At 39.1% G+C, this 25,814-nt stretch overlaps 1 protein-coding gene across 4 annotated transcripts in view; it reads right to left on the bottom strand.

The window, feature by feature from the left end:
- Nucleotides 1-4,526: 4,526 nt before the first annotated feature.
- clpxa (caseinolytic mitochondrial matrix peptidase chaperone subunit Xa) overlaps nt 4,527-25,814 on the bottom strand; it is a 291,827-nt gene continuing 270,539 nt past the window's right edge. For all 4 annotated transcript variants that reach the window (XM_051920219.1, XM_051920220.1, XM_051920221.1 and 1 more), the window contains 2 exons: nt 9,526-9,632; nt 4,527-5,709 (listed from right to left, as the gene is read on the bottom strand). In XM_051920219.1, coding sequence (XP_051776179.1) covers nt 5,619-5,709; nt 9,526-9,632 — 198 coding nt within the window. In that variant the 3' untranslated portion in view covers nt 4,527-5,618. The remainder of the gene's footprint in view (nt 5,710-9,525; nt 9,633-25,814) is intronic.

Below are 25,814 nucleotides of genomic sequence, written 5' to 3'. Positions count from 1 at the left end.
CTCTTGAAACGCGCTATTAAGTCAGAACAAAGAAATCATTTAAGAATAAATAAGAAGGCTCATTTTCAATTTTATTTATTTATTTAAACTACAACATTAGGTCCGTGGAACCCCAAACGTCAGGCTATTAAATGTGATCTGAAGAAAATAGTAAATTAGAAAATAGAAAAAGAGAATGAGGGTTGATACTAATACTAATAATAGGAGCAATAATAATGATAGTGTAAAAATGAATATACTTTGAAAGAGCCGGGCTCCAAGAGTGAAGCGTCTTATTTTGTTTAACTCTTTACTATCATATACTACATTCTGTCTGTTGGCATTAGTTACATATATATTTTTTTTGACATCAGACACTGGAAGCTGCTGACGAACTCTTCTCTTCGCCTTCTGTCTGTAGCAACGAAAAGTAAAAGTAATACAGTTTGAACAGACGTCATTGAAGTTGATCATGAGTTTATGTAATGTTAATGAAAATGGCTAGGAGGTTTCACTAGAGAGGTAAGTGTCAAATGCTTCGAAGCTTCGATACGATTTCTGTTTTTCACAAATGATTCAAATGTTTGTTTTGTGATGCTTCTCTCCGCCTATCACTAACCAGTGGAGCAAACCCCACATAGCACAACAAAAAAATGGGCAAAAATCAAGCAAAAGTGGATGAAAGAAGAAAACAAATATTTCTAAACATTTGCTTAATATTCAACAGACAATCTCAGATAAGGAAATCTGTCAGATATCAAACTGACAGAAATAACAACGCACACAAAATTTCAACCCCGTGAACACCAAGATGCAATGCCACTTTGACCTGGCCGATCTGCAGTGGGGTATCTCGTAGAAATCTTGCTAATGGGACTTCGCCAGGTTGGTGGCACTCAAAGAGGAAACCAAATAAAGTCGGCTAGAAAGCCAGCAACAGTGGTTGAAAGAAGAAAAGTAAGAAAGAGAAGAGAAAGAAATGGATGTTAAGTATTCATTAAAGGCAACACCTCATTTGCATAAGCTATTCAAAGTGATTTGTGATTGGAAGGCTCCATTTTAAAGTGTTATATGATTGGTCAGTGGTGGGATTCATCTAAAGTGATCTGTAAATGGCCTGCACTGGTATTGATTTCCCTATGTGACTACTTAGGTAACTTTTCCTTAAAAAAGGGAAAGTGGGGATGCTTTTATTTAGAACCACTCCTAGAAGGTTTACAATACCAGTATCAGGTCTCAGCCCAGTGGAGCAAAACCCACAGAGCAGGAACAATAACCCTAAACATCTGTTTAATATTCAGCAGACCAGCTCAGACAAGGAAATCTATCAGATACCAAACAAACAGGGATTAAGTCCACACAGAACATTGCAACCCAACAAACACTAAGCTGCTATACTGGTAAAATACAGCTGGATGGGATGGGTCACTATTAGAAAGTCGCTTCTCATGAATGAGACTTCTCCATGTTTGTGTCACTTGAAGGGGAAGAAACAGCCTGTGAAAGAGAAAGCCAGCAAAGGTGCTTGAAACAAGAAATAAAAAAGGAGAAAGAAATTGGTCTTAAAAATTCACCAGAGGCAACACCTCATTTGCATTAGCTATTCAAAGTGATCTATGATTGGCTGTTTTAAAGTGCTATACGATTGGCTGGCTCTGGGAATGATCTCAACTGGTCTGCACCTGGCAAGCACTGGCACTGATTTACCTATCTAACTACCATTACCTCAGTTAATGGAGATTAGGGATTTCATTATTTTGAACTACTCACAGAAACTCTGCAATACTAGGATCAGACTGTGGACCAGTGGAGCAAACCCCACATATCAGGGCCACTACTCCTAAACATCTGGTTAATATTCAGCAGACCACCTCAGAAAAAGAAGCTTGTCAGATACCAAACTGATAGCTATAAGGCTGCATACAAAATTGCACCTCTGTAATCACCAAGATGCAATGCTGGTAAAATGTGGCTGGACTTAGGAGGAAGGAAACTTTTACAAATTCGCTTCTTGTGAATGGGACTTCTCCATGTTGGTGTAATTGGTGGGGGACAAAAGCAGCTTGTGAAAGAGAAACCCAGCAAAGGTGGTTAAAACAAGACATAAGAAAGGAGAAAGAAATAGGTGTTAAAAAAATCACCAGAGGCAACACCTCATTTACATAAGTTATTCAAAGTGATCTATGATTGGTTGGGTCTGTTTTAAAGTGTTACACAATTGGCCAGCACATCTTGTCACTTGCAGCGCTTTTTAGCTCTTGTAATGTGCGGCAGTCAAGTTACATTCGCGTATAACTCGGTGCCATGTTAAAATATTGAGGTGAAAACAGTGCTACATGATATACAGTAAATCATAGTTCCCTAATAGGAAATTATCCAAAAAATTCATCCCTAAGTGTTACTCAAGCTACACTTTAACTTAATATTCAGTTGTTTTCACCATTGAAACGCAATGTGCTACACTGATGTATAGTGTAAAGTTCCTCAGTTTCATTCAGGTAAACACTGCTAAACCATTTGAAAAGTAGTTTCTCAAGAGAACTTTACTGTGTAGATCAGTTTCTAACTGCTGAACTAGCTGTAGCACAACTTTGCACTTTCAGGGTTTTATGTGCATGCAATGCTTTGTGTTACATTCAGCTGTAACTCAATGTCCTCTTAAAATACTGATGTGAAAACAGTGCTGTTGAACATTTTAATAAACTCCTAAAATCTTATTATGTAATTTTTGTAGCTTCAGTTAAGCTTTACTCTTAATACCCTATCTATGCATAGAATTATTCTCTTCAGTGAATCTACATTCATTATTAATCTTTACTTTTCACCATTTTCTTTTCCAGTTATTCAGTGGTTGCATTCTACACCACCACCTGATCAAAGTTCTGTGCAGATATCCATGAAGTCTGAATGAAAGCCGATTCCCCAACTTGTCACAATATACGCTGTGTCAAATCCTCTATGACGAAGCCTAGAAAGAACCAATAATGAACTACTTAAAAACATTTATGGTGGGGAGAATGCCCAGTGGGGGCTGGATGGTCTTTTGGCCTGGAACCCCTGCAGATTTTTTTTTTTCTCCATCTTGAGTGTTTATATTTCTGTCCATGATGGCCATCTGTCCTTATCATTGGCCTATCATTTATCATCTATCATGTATCTTTCTCATTTAAATATCTATCTTTGTATGTTAGTTATTCATTGTTTTTTTATCTAAATTTATTTTTCATTTCATATACTGTAACTACATACTTTATATGAAAATGTCATACAGCAATAAATGTTGTTGTAGAGAAAATACAGTGACAGTCATATCCGAGTTGGGTCTTAGGGTAGTGAACTTTATATTATACATACCATTATAACATACCTGCATTTTTTTTTCTACTAAAAATGCCATTTTCATCTTAATTCATCAGGCATTGTACATGTTGTATATGATCACTTGCACTTGTTCTTTACTTTTAAACATTTCAATCCAGTAAATTGTGTTTTAATGTGTGCATGACACTGAACTGTTAGTATTTTGACTGAATTTATTTCAAGAAGTGCCAAAGTGCTGCTTTTAAATTTTTCAGATCTAATGCTTGGCACAATCAATCACACACAGTATATGAACAACAACAAAAATAGGGGTTTACACCTCTGAAAAATGCTTAGTACCACCAAACTTGGACAGGACATACACATATTCACTTATCGCTACAAATAACATGTCTCTTGGAGAGCAGTTAAGTACAGAGGTTATTATTTGTCACATCTTTCTTTATGTTGTGATCGTGGATATTTGGGTGTCAGCACGGCCTTGAGGCAATACTGAAAGTGGAATTACCTTTCTATGATGAATTTCCCAACATCGAACCTGCTTCATTAATGGAACCAACACTCCTTCTTAAACATAATACCCGCACTGCCCTCAAAGATTAAAGACACAGTACTAGCTTTTTTAAGGAAAGGTGTAACTTCTACTGATAGAATCATAAAGTAGTGAGACTTCTTTAATTTTGGTTCAATGTTCCTAAGAGTGACTATCAGAGGAGTAAAGTGTTTGCAAAATTTAAAATGAAAGGTCTACTAAGAGTAAAACCTTAAATGCACAGCATTAATTTATTTTAGATCAGGGTGCTGGAGTTGTTCTTCTGGAGTACTGATCTTCACTTTCTTGAACATAAGTTCCAGTACACTGATTGAAAGTATACTGAAGTAGTATTTTTGTTAATTCAACTGTATGCCAGGCAGCCCTTTGGTTGTCAATTACTGAGCTGGAAATAATTTAAGGCTGTAATTACCATAAACAAAAAGGAAGCTTGCTAGACAGCTTTAGCATTTTAGTTTGGTTGCTTAAAGCACAGGTGGCCGCACAAACACAATTACGTTGACAGCCATGAAGACACAACAGTGTGTGAGCTGAACAAATAGGGGGTGGGGGCAAAAAAAAAAAAAACCAACACACATATATACATATTAAATATATTTTATATGAATGTTTAAATTAATTACTCCAGCAAGTAACTGTGTTACTATTATACACAATTTAGAGGAGGCAACAAAGCATTTGAAAATAAGAATACAACAAAGTTTCTAATGCTGGATAGTAGAAATTAAAGCCTACAAGATTGAGGAAAAATCCCTTTTTCAAACATGCAATGTGGGTATAAATTAAAAATGGATGCTAAAAACAATTAGTGAACAATGATAAAAAACTATGTGGCATTATTGGTTTTATGCAGGAACAGTCGAAATACTTTACGTATTTAAAATTATATATTTTTTTTTTAAAAGAACCCTAGTTATTCAGCTCAGAGTGATGTCACTGAAACATGTAATGTGCACTTAGTAGGGTCCAGTTTCCGGTCAGAGTAGCATGTGATCTTATCAAAGCTCATTTTCCCTACTAACCACCACTAATTTTAATGAAGCAAAAAATGTGGTTATGTGTCAAATAATGTGTCAAATAAAATCAAATACATCTGAAAACTGTTAAGTGAATAATCAATAATTAAACATTTTCAGTAACACTGTACACTTTATACTAGCTTATTAAAACATGCTCTAACAATTAGCAACTATTAGTGGGTGCAAATTAATTAAATGTATTAAAGCCACATTTTATTGTTTTTGTCTTCAGGTGATTTTTCTGAATGTGTCAAATGTGTGAAACACACACATACAATCTTTACATATACAAGTCAAACTTTTAAAATAAATCTTTATACCACTTTTTAATATAAGTTGCTTTCCAAACCATTCTATCCAATGCACTTTCAAAATAAACCATAAATAAAACTTTTAATATTGAGTGAATCCACAAATCTCTGAAATTGAGACAGAAAATGCTGGCACTTTGTCTTAAAATGTTTTCCATGGTCAATACAAAAAAGAAAAAGAAAGACAACAAACAAAAACAATTAACTTGACTGGTGGAAGCTCTGTTCAACACAGGAATGGCAAAATAAGCAAATTCAGAGATCATTCCAATTCAACAGGTACTTATCCTGTACAAATCAGTACAAAAAGAGCATGATCAGCTTTTATAAATGTTTTATATTTGATCATCCAAAATTTCCAGTCAATTCATAGGAAATTAAAAGGAGACAAATTTAATGTTTGTTTATTTAAAAAGGTGTAAAATTATTCATTGTTTAACTGTTTGCAACATCAGCCTGACGAGGCCAACTGTCCTCTTCTACTACTGACTCATATTCTTCTTCAGGAGAGTCTTTTGAAGGAGCTCTATAAAAAGTTTAAAATACATTTTATGAAAAATACAGAAAATCTACATACACTTACAAAATAATCAATTTTGGCATAATAATCTAAAATTACATCTTGTAGAATCCTATATAGTTATGCAACATAGGAAAAACTTAAAATTAAATCATAAATATTTAGAAATATATAAAAATTTCAAACGAAAAAATGTATTTGCTCTGTACATGTGCATCTTTGTAACAGCACTGTTAAATCAAATTGGGAACAACTGAGTGCCCTCCAAATCACACAACAGGCTAACTGGCCACCACCTTTGTTACATTTGTAATTATTCTAATTTGTTCATAATTGTGTCGGATGTTCTTGTGAAACTCACCTGCCTGATAAAGGTTGTTCTTGTGTATTTTTTTAAAAGATGGGTGAAGGTGTAAAACTGTCAAAAAGAAGAGTTCAGAAGGTACCAGCAGCCATACCACTTGTTCTATAATCCACATAAGCTAAGCATGTTTGGGCCAAGCCAGTACTTGGATGGGAGACTAGGAAAAACTTGGGTTGCTGTTTGAAGAGCACGTGTTGACAAGGTCATCAGAGGGAGCTTACCCTGTGGTCTGTTTGTGGATACCCAATACTTCAGTGCAGACACTGGGACAATACACTGCAAATTCTGTGCTATCCACCAGATAAGGTGTAAAAACAAGGTCTTGACTCTGGGTGGTCATAAAAGATCCCTGGGTGTCTATGGAGCAGGTGTTTTCCAAATTTTTGGCTAAACTGCCCACCACGGCCTTATCCATTCCAGCCCCAATTATCCCATCCCTTATTGGCTAACTATCAGTTTCAGCCCTTCACCACCTAATACTTAATGTGTGGTGAGCGTGCTGGCACAAGAATGGCTGCTATCACATCACCCATTGCTAAACAATGGTATATAGTCAATATTCAAGAATAAATGGCATGACCAAACATTTAGAGTAGTCAGATCATTTCTCTACCTTGCTTGATTTCCATCACCAACAACAGCAACTTTGAAACAGGCCTTAAACACTTTTCCTTTACATACATATCATTTAAATGCCAGATATCACAGCAATTTTCAAAATTACTCCAACTGTGGGATGTGTTGAAGGGTGCGAGAAAAGCCACTTCCACATTTTGCTGAAAGCATGCAAAACAACACAGTGGAGACTCTGAGTTTAGGAAAGAAGGGAAATTTGAGAAAAAGAGATATGGTGTCTAAAAACTGAGAAAGCAAAATGATTTTTCCACAATAATAATCCTAAGTAAATGGCCAAAGTAAACAATAGAGTTGCTGATGGTGAACATCTTTAAGCAACCTGGTAAAATATTTAATCTAAAGCCATTTGAAAATCTGTTTAATAACCTGGAGAGTGCAGTCCATAAACTAACTGCTAAAAACTTGCAAAGTACAGTTTTATAAGAAAGGATGCGCAAAAAATTCCAAACACAGATGACTTTATCAGTATGCAATTATGACTGCCCTACCTCAGAAATGTAGATATTTGTGCAGCCAGTGTATTTTAATTAAGGGCCAGAAGATGGATCTGTATTGCTTTGTGCCCAATCCTGCCAGGACTGGCTCCAGGTCCCATGTTCCTGATTTGGAATGAGTGGGATCAAGGGAGTGTATAGATGGATAAAATGAACATTATATTTCTGCCTGTCTGGATTACAGACCACTGATTGATAGTTTTCTTTATTTTGGTTGCTGTGCTATCTCAGGACAATAAATGAGAGCACCTTCCAAGTACAGTAGACAGACAAATGTGTCTGTATAGTGGATTCAGAAAGTATTAAGACCCTTTACTTTCTGCACTGTGTTATAGATTTAATTTTTAATGAATAAATGTGTCATTTTTGCACATCAATCAACTTTCAACAACCTATAATGTGAAAGTGAAAGCATGTTTTCAGAAAGATTTATAAATCTGTTAAAAATCAAAAATAGAAATCTCTCATTCATGTAAGTATTCCAACCCTTACCCTTTTGGTAACAATTACAGATTCAAATTGAGTCTTCATGGGTATGTGTAGTTTTACACACCTACATTTGTGCAGTTTATCACATTATTTGTAACATATCCTCTCAAGATCCATTAGATCTGCCATCTTCATATCTTTCCACAGACATTCTTTGGGGTTTTTTATTCTATGGGCTTTGGCTATGCCTCTAATGGAGGGGGCTCTGTCTGAAAACCACTCCAGTGTTATCTTGGCTGTATGCTTCAGGTGATTCTTGTGCTGAAAGGTGAACTGTTGCCCCAGTATAAGGTTGCACGCATCATACTTGGCTGTATTTGTCCTTCCCTCAATTTTAACCAGTCTTCCTAACCCTGTCATTGAGAAACCATTTCCATAGTGTAATGCTACTACCACCATTCTTTAGTATAGAAATGGTATTAGGCAGGTGATGACAATTACCTAGTCTTCGACGGCACAATGCTTAGAGTTCTACCAACAGAGTTTAATTTTGCTCTCATCAGACCAAAGACACTTTTCCCTTATGCTCTGATTCCATAAAGTGCTGTTTAGCAAACTCCACATGATGGTCATATGCCTTTTACTCAAGATGCTGCTCCCGAGATCTCATCTGAGGATTTCTGAAGCTCTGTCAGAGTAATAACTGGATTCTTGGACACCTCTTTGACCAATGCCCTTCTTGCCAGTTGAACAGTTTGGCCAGACGGCCAGTCCTAATTATTGAGGCCACGGTGCTTTTAGGAACACTCAAAGGTTTAGAAACGGTTCACTACCCTAGCCCTTGAACTAAGGCTCAGCACAATTTTATCACAGAGGTCTACGAAGAGTTTGTGGGACTTTGTGGGATGTGTTTTTTGTCCTGACATGCAGTGGGAATTGTGGGGCCTTACTGTACTGTACACACAAAGTTATATGCATTTCTTAACAATGTCCAATCAGTGAATTCCTATCATGTTCTAGACACATGTCAAGGATAATTAAAGCAAACAGGATGCAACTAGGTTATTGGGGGTTTATTGATGCAACAAAAATTACAACTTTATCCATTTAAAATAAAAATCTGCAACACAATAAAGAAAGTGAAGGGGTCTGAATACTTTCTGAATCTACTTTAGGAATGTAAGAAGTACTGCTGATACACTTATTAAGGCAGTCACCGAAGGATCACAGGAAATACTTCTCACTGCTAATGAAGCAGAAATAAATTTGATCTTTGAAATAAGGGATGAATGAAAATAGAAATCAATTGGGACAGTGCAATCTGTTAAGAATTTATGCTCATCAAAACATCAAACTGGCTTAAGTGTAAATTGCAACTAATATAAATTACACTAGGGGCGGCACGGTGGCGCAGTGGGTAGCACTGCTGCCTCGCAGTTAGGAAACCTGGGGACCTGGGTTCGCTTCCCGGGTCCTCCCTGCGTGGAGTTTGCATGTTCTCCCTGTGTCTGCGTGGGTTTCCTCCGGGCGCTCCGGTTTCCTCCCACAGTCCAAAGACATGCAGGTTAGGTGGATTGGTGATTCTAAATTGGCCCTAGTGTGTGCTTGGTGTGTTTGTGTGTGTCCTGCGGTGGGTTGGCACCCTGCCTGGGATTGGTTCCTGCCTTGTGCCCTGTGTTGGCTGGGATTGGCTCCAGCAGACCCCCGTGACCCTGTGTTCGGATTCAGCGGGTTGGAAAATGGATGGATGGATAACTTACACTACAAAAAAGTAGCCAAACATTCAACCACCACTTAGAGGAAATGTTTGGCTCTGTCTTTATTGCAGATTTTTCTTTACAATTATAAAACAATATTCCATGGCACTTTTCTAAACATACAGAAGAAACAAATAGTTACCTCATATATTGAGGAAGAGATTTTCCCTCTACAACTTCCTTGTTAAGCTCTACTGCAATGATATCAGAATGCGGGACTTCAAACATAGGTTCCAATAGCAATTTCTCCTGCAAAGCAAAAGTAAAATGTAGAATTATATATTGTAATAATTAAAATGGTTAAAACCAAATAGTCAAAAATGCGAAGTATATGAATACTTTGGCAATATGACCATATGGATACAGATTCACAATTAAAACCACATTTGTGCAAATACCTAGAATTTTTACTTCAGATTCACTGAACAGGTTTTTGCTAATTTGCCACATAGTATGTAGTTGATAATAAAACTACTGTCTAAAAAAGCAGCACAATCAAGTAGACATCAAAAATATATACACAATTTACATTAAAAGACATTTACAGGTAATTAACAGAATAACAAAAGACGCAGTCTAGATAAAAAGCTTAATATCACAAAGTACTAGCACAGCCCTACATACAATATAGCAGGGGTTCTTAATATTTTTAATCTGATGACTCAAATAAGAAAACATATACTGGGAAACAAGATGAGGACTTTTTTTTACCACAATGACAGCAGAGCCATACACAGACAAAAAAACAGCATATAATAAACAGTAAAGTTATTGTTACCATTCAGATTCATTTATCACAAATATTAGTAAAACTGAAAATCAAAATATTGTTAATACAACAAAAATGAGGAAAAAATGACAAAGACAAATTCAAAATTAAATGGTAACCACAACAGTTGACATAATATAGCATGTTTGCGATGGCTTACAGGTAGTTCAAACATGCACAGAGCAGCACTATGCCATTAGTCTAGTTGAAGCCAAGGTCAAATGAACATGGACGCTCCGTTGTGGGATTGCACCATTGTTGAACAATGCACCATGGTAAGATTTCTTTGGATAGAAGGAGTAAAATCTTAAAATTCACCAAATGATACTGGCTTGTGCAAATCAGTAAGCTGTAAATACAATCTTGCATAAATAGTATGGTACTACAAGCCATCATACACTATGACGTGTAGATCCATAGATAGTATTCAAATCTCCAGAAACCGCAGACAACATAATCTGATGACCGACATTTCAAATTAGTACTGCCGACCCTTCATTTCACAAGTTTACCAATGTTATTTCCTCTTCTCTCACCGCTTTCTTTTTTGTGTCTTTGCTCTCAGTCATTTCAGTTTTAGTGTTTCAAAAGTTGTGAAAGGAATGCTCGTGCTGCTGGGAATATTTATCATTTTCTTGTATCACTGAAACAAATTCTCTTTATGATTCATCAACACATTGCTTATAAGGTATGTCTCAGATTGCAACATGACTATCATTTAGACTGGATTAACTTGGCTGGATTAATACACAATCATAAAGTGACCCATCAGAAATGTGTATACATATACTTAGCTATCAATTGTATAAGACATGTGACAGTCAGGGTCAACTCCACACTCCCTGGTTGCTTCTGGAACCAAAGATAGTCATAAAGCAAGATGAACCAGGCAAATGTGGACACAGAGTGAGCAAGTAGCTGGTACAATAGTGCCTAGTGCTTTTATTAAAATAAAATCCAGGTGCAAATAGTGCATTGCTCCATCCATTAAATAATAAATTAATAACCAATAAAATCAATATTTCCAGTAGAGGTTAAAATCCAAATAAATACTCCAATAAAAACAAGTCTTCCATTAATCCCAGGTTTGGGCGTCCTACCACCATTCTGTCAGCATCCATAGGACTCTTCCCCCGAATCCCATGCATGTCTCCCTCTGCCAGTCCATCAGCGTCAAAAGAAGACACTGTACAACAGGGCCGCTCCTATTCTTTTCTGTAGTTGTTCTAAGGAGTGCACCTCCTCCGGCCACACACTACAGTGCAGGCCTGATACTCACTCGCTCGCTTAACACTAGAATTACCAGAGCCTACGAAAAAACTCGGATATCCGGCCCACCTTAAATCGCATCTTAAACCCGTTCACACCTCTCCGCCAGCATCCTTTGTCCTCTAAATGTGCTGATAAAAGACAAGCTGCCAGCAGCCGGCTATTCCATCCCCCCACCGAGTTAGAACGTGAGCGAACTTTTCCCAGCTCACGCCTTGATTGTTTACCTGGGAGTGAAGTGCAGTTTTACAGTGGAAATGATAGATCGTTATTTGGAAGACTTCCGTTTCTAAAGTAATCTGTGTAAAACACATTGTTAAAACAGAAACTTTTTCATATTTTAGTAATAAATGTTACAAAAATGTAGTAGGCATAAACTATAGAATATATAAAGCCCGAGTTCCAAAGAACAAATAAACACTTTCACAAAAGCTTCAAGAATGATTCAACAGCTTCTGTGGCGTAGCGTGCTAAGGTTTGCCTCTAAGCGCAGAGCAGCTTTTCCTTGCCTCACAGACCTGAGTTCGATTCCCCGCTGGGGATGAAGTGTTGCTTTTTTTTCTTTTCTTTTAAACCTCAAACGGACATAAAATTTATACATTGGTATGCACTGTCAGTTACTGAGATCGTTATATTTTCATGTGGGATGCTCCTTTTAAAATATTTTTTTAACAATTGAGACTGCAATTAACAGGAACAACTGTCCTTATAACTTATTTTTAAGATCCATAACACACAGACAGACAGAGCACTGCGTAATAGAGAGACAGTCAGGCAGAGAAGTCACTAGATATAGAAATAAACAGGGAAGCCACGTGTACTGAAAGAAAAAAAGAACAACATGTGCGTTGTCCCTGCTGTACTGAATAAGCGCAGGCGCTCTAACATCACCCCTCCCCCGATCTTACTTAGAGAGTCAGATGGGGGGAGGGGTGATGTTACAGCACCTGCGCTTATTCAGTACAGCAGGGACAACGCACATGTTGTTCTTTTTTTCTTTCAGTACACGTGGCTTCCCTGTTTATTTATATATCTAGTGACTTCTCTGCCTGTCTGTCTCTCTAGTACGCAGTGCTCTGTCTGTCTGTGTGTTATGGATCTTAAAAATAAGTTATAAGGACAGTTGTTCCTGTTAATTGCAGTCTCAATTGTTAAAAAAATATTTTAAAAGGAGCATCCCACATGAAAATATAACGATCTCAGTAACTGACAGTGCATACCAATGTATAAATTTTATGTCCGTTTGAGGTGTAAAAGAAAAAAAAAAGCAACACTTCATCCCCAGCGGGGAATCGAACTCAGGTCTGTGAGGCAAGGAAAATCTGCTCTGTGCTAAGAGGCAAATCTTAGTGCACTACGCCACAGAAGCTGTTGAATTATTTTTGAAGCTTTTGTGGAAGTGTTTATTTGATCTTTGGAACTCGGGCTTTACATATTCTATAGTTTATGCCTACTACATTTTGTAACATTTATTACTAAAATATGAAAAAGTTTCTGTTTTAACAATGTGTTTACACAGATTACTTTAGAAACAGAACACGCATTTCATGCGCGTCTTCCAAATAACGATCTATCATTTCCACTGTAAAACTCCACTTCACTCCCAGGTAAACAATCAAGGCGTGAGCTGGGAAAAGTTCGCTCACGTTCTAAGTCGGTGGGGGGATGAAATAGCCGGCTGCTGGCAGCTTGTCTTTTATCAGCACATTTAGAGGACAAAGGATGCTGGCGGAGAGGTGTGAACGGATTTAAGAAGCGATTTAAGGTGGGCCGGATATACGAGTTTTTTCGTCAGCTCTGGTAATTCTAGTGTTAAAGAGCATGCATCCGACCACCTGCCTCCATTCTAATCACACAGGCTTGTGATATTCATAACCTTTTTCTATGTAATTACCTTACTCTAAGGCAGGGTTGATACCTACGCAAGCACTGTACTGTTATGTAAATCTGGAGGATTCCACCAGGTGGTACAGATATCTTCACATTGTTTGAGGAAACTGTGTTGTGAATTGCCTGAAACATCCATTAAAATCCCAGGACACTTTGCCACAGCAACTCTGAAAAGGATGGATGTTTAATGATTACAGTACATCCATCAATTCAGGGATGTGCCCATTCCAGCCAGCATCGGGCGCAAGGCAGAGACAATACCTGGACATAGCATAAGCTCATCGCAAGGTGAATACAAGCACACACATATACTAGTGTCATTTTAGCAAATCCCCAAACCTGCATGTCCTTTGAAGGAAAATGGAGCACACTGTGGAAACCCACCAGGAAAACATGCAAACTCCAGGCAGGGAACACCAGGGATGTGACTCCCTGCAAGGCACCAGTACTACCGCTCTACCACATTGCTGCCCCAGGTAGGTCAGGTAGGGGAGCATGCTCTGGTACCATATGCATTGCTACACCCGCCACATGACGAAACAGCTTGGGATCCTGGTTGGCAACCCCCCAGGCAGACATGCGGTCCAGTCCCACTCTCCAGAAATAACTCTCCATCTGCTGCTGCCAGGTGTTACGTGGGAGTCCCCTAGTCCTGGTTCAGCCACTTGGGTCCTCAACAGTGAGAATCCTGCGAGATGGATCACCTTCAAGAATCAGGCCACATGGCCATAGTGCCATAATTGACGCTCCCTCACAATGCAAATAATGTGCCTCATCCGTGACTACATGAGCAGCCGCTCATTCAATACAAAGTCAAACCAGCTGTACCCAAGGATTCTCCAATGAGACACAATACCAAAGGAGTCCAGTTTCATCTCAATTCACTGGATAAAGTCCATGTCTCTCAGCCATATAGCAAGACAGGAGGCACCAGGACTCTAAAGTCCTTCTGCATAGATATCCAGAGCGCCATACACCTCTTTCCAGTGACCTCATGACCCCCCCATGCTCTCCCAATCCATCTTCTGACTTCATAACAAGAGTCACCAGAGACATGAATGTCACTGCCAAGGTAAGTAAACCATAAAGTAAAATCAGAAAACATTGTTGCACTAATGCAATATTATTTGAAAACGAACTGTAAATTTATGGTGTTTGTAAAAGTTGGCTTTTTTTTCCCCAGTTGTATCCTCTCAGTCACGTTCACACTCTCCCTCGCCCATCCCCCTCCCCCACCCCGATCTGACTCTAACTAACAGCACCAGTATAAATTCACACCCAATCTGACGCTGTTCGTTTTCAAATAATATTGCATTAATGCGATGATGTTTTCTGATTGGCACTATTCAGGTCATAGAATGATTTCTTCAAAATGTCACATATATTTGTCTCTTTCTTTTTTGCCTGGTGCTGCATTCAAATCGTGCACCAAAAGGAGTGAGTTTATTCAGTGTGAGCAGGAGCATGCAGGTGGCCGGTTGCTTGTGCTATAACACCCTTGACCTAGTCGTGATCAACGCACATGTACTGTACACGGGCATGCGCGAGGGCCACAGAGAAAATAAAAGTGTTCATGGCTCACCTTGCAGAGGAACATCGTCATCGCTTCTTACAAGAAAAGGCGATGGATAAAGCAAAAGAGGATGCAACATCGAAAAGCTTCTGTTCCAAGACCACCACTTCCCCCACCCCCTTCAGTGTAATAGGAACCACAGCATAGAGAGAAGTGTGTACGTTGCAACAGGTACACATGTCATAAATGCAGGAAGAATGGCCCTTGGGTGTGTGGGAACTGTTAACATTTGAATCTGATGATTGCATATAGCACGGAACTGACCTCCCTGTACTATTCTTTCCTCTGCATGTCCAGGAGTACAAAAGAAACTCCACCATGAACCAAAATGTGGAGACTGGGCAAGATCGAAAAAAAAACAAAAAACGCGGTCACTGATTACAAGCGCAAGAAGGCATGCGAATGAATATGAATAATGTTGCATCCGTGACACAATGTTTTCCGAAATGTACTATACAGAACATAAAATGAGTTATTCCAAATATCATATATACCTATGTCTCTGTTTTTGTAAGTGTGGCTTTGACATCATGGACCATAAGGTGCATACTAATTCAGCGTGAGCAGGAACACTCAATAAAACTGAACCAAAAAAAAAATTCAAGTGACTGTGAGATATGAAGAAGGCAGATTCACCAGCATTTGCGTGTCAGCTTTGATCCCTCCAGATCAGAGAATTTTCCAGTTCCATTATCTCAAAACACCACTCACATCTACAATTATTCCTAATTTCAGATAAAAAGTAACCGCGTCAGATCTGGGGCAGGGGGCTGGGTGTTGTATTGTGATTGTGACTGAGAGAAGTAAAAAAAAAAAAAAAAAAAAAACTAAACTTTTACAAGTGCTATAAATTTACACCATCTGTTACAGACACAAATCAAGTGTATGTTTTTATTGTATAATATTAACAATAAGAGTCGCTCACTACTCAAAACGGTAAGTTTGCGGGGGAGCCGGTTTCAAACTCATGACCTCTGGATTATAAGTTGGCAGTTCTAACCGCTGCACCACGGAAGCTGTCGTATTTTACTTGTAACTTTTGTGAAAGTGTTTATTTGATATTTGGCCATCAGGCTTCACATGACACATTATTAATGTCTACCTTTTGTCATTCATTACTAAAACATGAAAAAAACGTTTCTGTTTTAACGATGTGTTTACACAGATTGTTGCAGACACAGAACACACATACAATTATTTCCCCTTACAATTCTAGATAGCTCACTCCCAGATAATCAATCAAGGTAGGAACTGGGAGAACTTCTTGCCCGTTCTGAGGCAGTGGGGGGATGGTATAGCAGGCTGCTTGGGCTTATCAACTCATTTACAAGACAAAACAGGCTGATGGAGAGGTGCGAAGGGATTTAAGGTGGGCTGGATTTACGAGTTTTTTTGTAGGCGCTGGTAATTCTACTGTAAAAGACCGGATCTTGGATTTTATCTAGGACACTCGCAAGCCCAGACACTCGGGCTTCTCGCTCAGTCTCTCGAAAGCCCCGATCACAGCACTCCGTGAAGATCACAGCATCATTAGCAAAGTCAAAAATCAGTGAATCTTTCTTCACCAACAGACGCTCCACAGCCGCTGGACCCCATGACCTTGCCCAACACCCAGTCCATGCAAGCATTGAACAGTGTAGGAACAAGAACACACCCCTGACACACCCCAGAAACAACTGGGGAAAAACACAGAGGTTCTGCCTCCAATCTGCACAGCACTCACAGTACCAGTGTACAGGCCTGCCATGATTTCCAGCAACCTCGAGGGGATTCCGCGAACCCTCAGGATGTTGCACAGAGCAGCTCATTCAACTTAGTCCAACGCTTAACAAAAATCGACAAAGGCTGAAAGAAACTCTGCCGATATTCGTGTATGCACTCCATGAGAACCCTCAGTGCCAGGATACGGTCAATGGTAGACCTCTTAGGCGTAAAACCAGACTGCTCCAGTCACTGGTAGGTTAGCAAGTGATCATGGACACTATTAAGGACAACCCTAACAAGGACTTAACCTGGCACAAAGAGCAGTGTTATCACCCTGCAGCTGCTGCAATCCAGGCGATCACCCTTCCCTTTCCATATAGGGACGACAAGTCCCGTTTTCTAGTCAGTTGGGATGATGCCAGTCTCCCAAATGGAAGCAAAGACTGCTTGCAATGCCAGGAGGACAGCCTTTCCACCAGCCTGGTGAAGTTCACCCTGGATACCACAGATCCCTGCAGCCTTCCCTCCATTCATCTGGTTCACCACCTGTGCAATCTCAGTGAGACTGCGTGGTTCACAGCTAATTGGAGGATTAGCCTCAAGAACCGTGGATCCCAAGATATCCAATGTCCTAGCCAGTGGATCAGCTTTGAACAGCTGCTCAAAGTAGCCAGCCCAGCAGGTCACAACTGTAGTGTCATCCATAAGGACCGTTCCATCAGCGGCCTGACTGCAACTCTCAGAGGAACAGATTGAGATGTACGTAATGCTTCAATTCCTCTGTAAGCAGGATGTGGGTCGCTAGACCACAGATGGTGTGTTACTCGCTCACAGATTCCTCTAACAATGCCTTCTTATCTGCCCTCAGAGCCCTAGCAGCTGTCCCTCTCAGTTCCCGGTACAGACCAGAGTTGCCATCAAGTCATGCGCTACAGCTCCTCTCGATGATATCCAGGGTGCCCTGTGAAATGAAACACAGGTAACACCAACACAACCCTCAGCAACCTTCAGGGTCTTGTCACGGAAGGTCACCCACATCACATCAGGATCAGCAGTAGCACCCAAATCCAAAAATTCCTCAAACTGCGTGAAAACTCTCGTTAGAAACAGCCTGATCTTGAAGTCTGGCCAAGTCCAGCCTCATTTTCTTGGTAGGTGGTAGCCTACTGGACCTAAGCTGGATCTTCAGAGTAGCAACAAGTCTGTGGTCAGAATTCACAAGCTGGGCACTTCTATAGACCCTGCAGTTTTGCAAGAGCCTCCAGAATCTGCCCACGAGAATGTGATCAATCTCCTTACCGCTCCACCAGTATTGGAGTGCCAAGTCCAATTATGTGGCTCAGGGCGCTGTAACAAGGATCCAGCAATTCACAGCCCCTGACCTTTTACAAAGTCAAGGAACATGGAGCCACTGTCATCACGGTCACCAGACCCATGGGGACTGAGACAATCCTCATAGCCAGCCCTGTCAGTGCAAGTGGTTGCATTGAAGTCACCTGTGACCAGAGGAGTGTCACCTTGCAGGCACCGATCAACCAAGGAGCGAAGTTGGGAATAAAATGTTTCCCTCACCGAGACATCACTCATCACGATCTGAGCATACATCGAGACAACAGACTAGGCACCCAGGGTGTGCCGTAATCTAAGTCTCATAATACGCTTGTTGAAAGGAGTGACATCAGACACCATTGGAAGAGGCCAATCCGCTACAGCATCAGCTACTCACCAAGTATGGCAGACATAAGAGCGACCAGACCAATAAAAAGGTGCATCTACCTAAAGAGATCTGGCCAGTCTCAGGACTGCGTACCTCAGAGAGTGCCGCCACTGAAATGCGGAGTTTACGCAGCTCTTCCAACAACATAGGAAGATGATCGTCATGCCAGGGAGACAAGACGTTCCACGTGCCTACCTGGAATGGCCGCCTCGAATTGGGGCCCGAATGTTGCTGTGCAGCAGGTGACACTTCGGCACCACACCAGTTCTGATTCCCAACAGGCCTGACCCCATTGGCTCTCCAACGGTTTCGACTCTTCCAGGGATGGGGCTCCCGAGGGATTTCCCCATCATGATGCGAGAAGCAGAGCTACTCCCACAGAGAGCAGAAAGGAGTCCTTTCTGTCATCTCACAGCTGTTTTTTTTTTCTCTTCTCCTTAGTGGCTGGAGTGCCAATCCTGCCACAAACCCCCCATGATTTCCCTGCAAGTTAGAGGACCGCTTGCAGGGCCATATGTAGTTTAAAGTCATACCCATGCCCCAAAATGTGTTATTATTAACAATATTACTTAAATTATTTAAATGACGTTAATGATTTATCTGTAAAATGTAACATACATGGCTTTAACACATTTTAGTGTAAAAGTGATATCAAATGTAAATCTATGGATTCTAGATGTGAAGAGAGCTGCAACATCATAAATTTAATGTGTTCTGTGTGGCAATCAATGCCTGCAGCTCTTCTGAGCGCAACATGAAGCCCCAGAAGCACGTAACAATTAACAACTGGGCCAGTTTTAAAATGACGTTTACAATGTTCTACTTTAATGACAAAATAAGCTACGAGATTAAACTCAAAATTTCGACTTCAATCACAAAATAGACATCTTTTTCTTCACTGTGTCCCTAATTTTTTTTATCTGTGGCTCAAATACGCTTCTGTACATTGTGATGCTATTGCAAAGGCAAAAAAAAGCAAAAACACAGCACAGAAGAAGGTATGCAAGACCTTTAAAATGTAGGGATAGGGATTATGCAACATTTGTATTGCCTATGCGAGAAATAGATGGAAGAATACCTCCATGAATACATTTGTACATCATCGTTTAAGTCTGATAATTTGCTTCATCACATCGAACCATTCAGCAAACATCAAAGCACACACATTGATCCTGCAGGATCTGCAAAGCAGCTTGCTGTCACATGATGATAGTAAGCAAAGACTCTAATGTCATGTTCCAACTTGCACACTGCGCCCCCTGACTTTTTGCTGGTACTGTACTGTTGGTGCATGCATCAACTTAATTTCTGAAGATGTGCTCAGAGGATGTGTTAAATCAACACTGGGAACACATAGCAGATATGATGCATGCACGTACACATTTTGAGCGTGATGTATAAACCGGCCCTAACCAAAGTGATAAAATTAAGGAATACATAAACTACAATACAAAATTGTTAGTAAAAATATCCTGCAATTGCTCTGGTACACTAAACAAGGGTAGAAGGTTGCATAACCATATAGTTTCCTTGATGAATATATTTTATATACTCCAATAATAACCATGGATGTTATACAATTTTGATGTTTGTTTTTCTATTAAGTAAGTAATAAAAGATCTTTAATTTAGACAATGAAGACATGACAAAAATAAAATACTATGAAAATACAAAGAACTACAACCTGCTTTAAACAAAAAATAAGTTTAACATCGGCCTAACTAGTAAGTCACTCTCCCCATCTTCACCTTTCTTATATAGAATTTGTAAAGAAACTTTTGTTTTGGCTATTTGGAGATATGGGTATAACTATAACTTTGTATAGTCTGCTACCTCAAATATTATTTGTGATCAGTCACATTAACTTACTTTGTCAATACAGTGATCCCTCGCTATATCGCGCTTCGTCTTTCGCGGCTTCACTCCATCGCGGATTTTAAATGTAAGCATTTGTGAATATATATCGCGGATTTTTCACTGCTTCGCGGATGTCTGCGGTCTACAGTACGTGTGCTTCCTCAGTTGATTTGCCCATTTGAATTGAAACAAGGGACGCATTTGAATTGAAACAAGGGACACTATTGGTGGATGGCTGAGAAGCTACCCAATCAGAGCATGCAATTAAGTTCCTGTGTGCTGCTGATTGGCTCAGCAACGGAGTGCTGCATTAACCAGGAAGTACTAATCTCACTCATTCAGAATTAACGTGCACAAGCGCCAACAGAAGATGCAAATGATTGCAGAAAAGGTAAAAGTTTTGGATATGTTGAAGGAAGGAAACAGCTACACCGCTGCAGGACACCATTACAGCATAAATGAGTCCACAATTCTTTTTATTTAAAAAGGAGGAAAAGCATATAAGATCTACGGCCGCAGTGTCTTTTAAACAGGGCGCAAAATGAGTTGCAAGTGGACGTTGTAAGGCAGTAGTCTGGATGGAACCTGCTTTAGGGATTTGGATTGAAGAGTGATGGAAGAAGAACAATGGCGGTGCTAAACAGTCACCTGAAGAGGCTCCTTTAGAAGAGCTGTAACGCTATCCTTTGTTGTGCAGTAAAATTAAACTCATCGTTATCGGACAAATCGTCGTGTCATTGTTGGTGAGTAACCATAATTAATTAATTATTTACGTACAATACTTATTACATGTACATAGTTTAGTGTCACTGTACACACATTTTATTGTATACAATTTTTCTTGCATTGTACGTATTTACTGATGGTGGCCTGTCTGTCGTAATGGCTGTAACATATGTGATATCGGAGACGCTCGATATCTTTAAAATAATATTTAGGTTTTACTGTGTGTTTACATACATAATTTCAACGGAATCTTACCTAATATCTAAGAGAATACAAAGGGTTTATTGCTGTATAATTGTGCGTGAAATGTTTATAATAGTGTGGGAGAGTTTATAAGGGCTTAAAATATATAAAAATAACCACATGAACATATGGTTTCTACTTCGCGGATTTTCTTATTTCGCGGGTGGCTCTGGAACGCAACCCCCGCGATGGAGGAGGGATTACTGTACTGGGCATTTCAAAGCAATGGAGGCTTCTATAACAGTAACAATGGCTATAAACTATTAACACTAGAATCCCTGAAGCCTAAGAAAAAAACTCGTAACCCAGGGCCACCTTAAATTCCTTCACACCTCTCCTTACAGACTCAAATCAAATGTATGTTTTTATTATATTTACAGTAATAACAGCAGCTCACTACTCAAAACACGAAGTGCCTGGTCTTGACCCCGGAACCTTTTGGTTATAAGGCAGCAGTTATTACCTCTGCACCATCCAAAAATACATATCAAATTTCTGTCGATTGACATTTGAGCTTGGGGGTTTACCTCATTAGCAACTAGTAAATTGAATGATTTTTTTTTTACATTGGTTATATTCTTGAATATAAGCACATATGTTTATTTGATATTTGGACTCACGTGTTTATTCGACATTTGGACTCGCGTTTGTTTTCTCTTGGTAGAGTAATATATATTGCTCTACTTTCCCCTATTGTATTATTAATATGTAGCCTTTGTCAGAATGCCTAATCTCACAGATTTACCACTGTTTATAAGGTATCTATACTAATAAAAGGCAAAGCCCTCACTGACTCACTCACTGACTGACTGACTCACTCATCACTAATTGTCCAACTTCCCAATGTAGGTGGAAGGCTGAAATTTGGCAGGCTCATTCCTTACAGCTTACTTACAAAAGTTAGGCAGGTTTCATTTCGAAATTCTACGCGTAATGGTCATAACTGGAACCTCTTTTTTGTCCATATACTGTAATGGAAGAGGCGGAGTCACGTATCGTGTCATCACGCCTCCTACGTAATCACGTGAATTGAAAACAAGGAAGAGCCCCAAAGAGCGATGAAGAAAACATTCATTACACAATTGAGAAGGCACAAGAGAGTGGCTTACGTGAAGTGACTGAATGCAGCACGAGTGATCACTTCGATACTGTGGAAACAAAGCATGGTGTAAAACGTAAGTTTAAATTAAGTATATAGAAACGCTCCCACTGCCGTTTGCAATACCATATTCGCGAGATACAAGTTAAATGAGAAGACACGAGGTATAAACGAGACTTTCGATGACTTTATAACGGATTAAAAATTGCTGTAGCGAGAAACTTTTAAGTGCTGGGTCTTAGCTAACAGCACGTAGAACGCAGCACGTCGGAAACAAAGCACCGTGTAAACCTAAAGTTTAAATTAAGTTCATAGACCTACAAAAGGTTGCCATTGATTTGAGGCATGATTGCTTTTCTCCTGTACAACTATACATTGCATTCTCAAGAGTGTGCTTGCACGGCTTGGTCATATTACAACCGGAGTGCTGAACTGACAACGTGGTATACAAACAGAACTATAACAATCGTAATAAATGAACAAAAAAACAGCGGACAACCCGTAGATTAAATAAAAAGGCTGCTTCCGTTGGCGAAGCAAGAAAAAGGAAGACCTTATATGGCGTTCGTTTATAAAACAGCGGAAAAGCTGTGTTAAGGCTGCTTCACAAAAAACAGATCCTTAACAAATTGTTATTGGTATATTTTCCCTCAATTTAAAAAGGTTTTCTTTTCTTCTTAATAAAAATTTAAAAGCAGTACTTTGCGGGGATTGAGATATATCTATACTAATAAAAGGCAAAGCCCTCACTGACTGACTCATCACTAATTCTCCAACTTCCCGTGTAGGTAGAAGGCTGAAATTTGGCAGGCTCATTCCTTACAGCTTACTTACAAAAATTAGGCAGGTTTCATTTCAAATTTCTACGTGTAATGGTCATAACTGGAACATGTTTTTTGTCCATATACTCTAATGGAGGAGGCGGAGTCACGTATCGCGTCATCACGCCTCCTACATAATCACTTGAACTAAAAACAAGGAAGAGATTTACAGCACGAGTCAAACGCGGGAACGAAGGTAAATGACGTTAATTTTTGAGTGTCTTTTAATACTGTGTAAGCATACATATTACACATGTGCAATTAAACGTGTGCATTTACGGGGTGATTTCTCAGGCTTAAAAGCTCGCCTTTTCTCAAACGCGGGAACAAACGTAAATGACGTTAATTTTTGAGTGTCTTTTAATACCGTGTAAGCATACATATTAACACATGTGCAATTAAATGTGAGCACTTACGGGGTGATTTCTCAGGCTTAAAAGCTTGCCTTTTATTAAAAAGGTAAATGTTAACTGTTTTCATTCTGAAGGGCACAAACCACGTTGGATTTTGTAATGATAGTTGATTAGTAAGGTCTATTAAGGGATACTTACAGAATGATTAGTAATGCCTGTGAATGCCGATGCAAGTAGGAGAATGGGTGTGAACTAAAGAACGATTAGTAACTTGTACAGTAAATGTCTCTAAAGTCTGTCTATTAAAAAGTTATTATATCTTTCAATCCTGTGTATTGATTAAACTACGAACCTAACAAGATCACTACATGGTGTCAGAAGTGGTGGATTGGAAGAGGAATCTGAAGAAGAGGTTCAGCTTTTGAACGAGTCGCGTGTCTGTGAGTAACCCGAAAACGTCATCAGAAAGCGCTAAGACGTTCTAGCAAAAGAGAAAAAAAAAATGTTAGGATTACAGCCCCCACCAAATCTCCAGTTAAAGGGAAATGTAGCTGAAAATTGGAAAAGATTTAAACAGAGATTCGAGTTGTATCTTGCTGCGATTGAAGCAGATAGGAAAAGTGAAAAAAAATGAAAGCGTCTATGCTTCTACATCTAATTGGCGAAAAGGCGCTAGAGGTGTATAACAATTTTCAGTTTGAAGAAGATGGAGACAATATGAAATTGAACAAAATAGTTGAAAAATTCGAAACGTATTGCAACCCAAAGCGCAATGTGACGTTTGAGCGGCACAAGTTTTTTTACATGTTTCCAGAAAAGCGGAGAAACAATAGACCAGTACGTGACAGAATTGCGTAATAGGAGCTGTTCTAAGAAGAAACCGTCAAGACATCAAAGGACCAATAATCTCTAATCAGAACACTAACACCAGCGAAACAAATATTAACGAGAAAACAAGTATAAATCAGGAAAGAACATCTCAACTGCAAACACAATTAACCAGAATATCAAAATGTCAAGTAAAACCACCAGAACGACTCATTGAGACATGTTGAGGATTAAAGGAACATTTTCAATTAAGAAATGCTGAATTCCTTTAACAGTTGTGCTTTTTATACATAGTTTGAATGCTGGATGTATGCTTGAAATGTTCTGGATAGTTCAGTTGTTTGAAGTGATAAAGAATTAAACGTGTGCATTTACGGAGTCATTTCTCAGACTTAAAAGCTCGCTTTTTATTAAAAAGTTAAATGCAAACTGTTTTCATTCTGAAGGGCACAAACCACGTTAGATTTCAGCCATTAAACGCGCAAAAATGTCGGTACACCAGATAAATAAGCGCAACATATTATCAGTTGTATTGTATGCTTACAATACATATAGAAATGTGTTAATCGTTAACTAATAGTATCGGATACTGTTTTTCGACTCGCGCCTTGATTTAAACGATTGCATGTCTTGGTGGGTTTCCATAGCTTACTGTCAATATCTTTACACCTCTTTTTAAGACTTATTGACTGAAACGGGCTTTCGTGAAAAAACTTTGCTACAAGATACACCCTCCACAAGTTAAGGAAGTAAAAATAAAAGGTATATATTTCTGTTTTATTTAAACCTTTTAAGTTTGTATGCATAGCCCCATTTGGCTGTTTTAGGTTTTTTTTTTTCCTTCAGTAATATTTAATCTCCTTAAAGAAAAACAACACATGCATTTTACTTTTTTTGTATCTCTTTAGTAACATTTTAGTGTAAAAGGATAACGAGTATTTAAACCTTTTATGTTACTTTATAGTTATTTTACACAATGTTGAAAAATTAATAAGAAAGCTACATATTTTGGCAGCTGCTGCTTTAATTTTCAATGAAATGAAAAAAGCTCTCCAAGAGAAAACCTCAATGAAGAAGAAACAGTTTGCACTATCTAAAAAGGAGAAACCCTCATTTATAAAGGTTTGCTGCAGATGACTTAACTGAAAATAAATGAATAGTTCCTATGTGTATAATACATATTTATCTATTTGACTTATGCCTTTATTCCAGCAACTTGCAACATCTAAGGTACAATTTGTTACATTACTTTGGTTTTTTGCAGCACAGGCAGGTGAAGTGACTTCCTCAGGGTCACACAGTGGTGTCAGTACCAGGATTTGAACTGACAAGCTCCGGGTTTGCTGAAATATTACTGAAGAATGAAAAAAAAACGAAAATGGGCAAATGGGGCTATGCATACAAATGTCCATCCATCCATTTTCCTAACCCGCTATATCCTAAATACAGGAGCCAATCCCAGCCAACACAGGGCACAAGGCAGGAAACAAACCCCGGGCAAGGTGCCAGCCCACCGCAGGGCGCACACACCCCACACACCAGGGACAATTCTAGAATCGCCAATGCAACTAACCTGCATGTC

This window comes from Erpetoichthys calabaricus, chromosome 17 (genome assembly GCF_900747795.2).
Source record: "Erpetoichthys calabaricus chromosome 17, fErpCal1.3, whole genome shotgun sequence".
Taxonomy (NCBI): domain Eukaryota; kingdom Metazoa; phylum Chordata; class Cladistia; order Polypteriformes; family Polypteridae; genus Erpetoichthys; species Erpetoichthys calabaricus.
The sequence above is the reverse complement of the archived record's forward strand: the minus strand, read 5'-3'. Positions and strand labels throughout refer to the sequence as shown.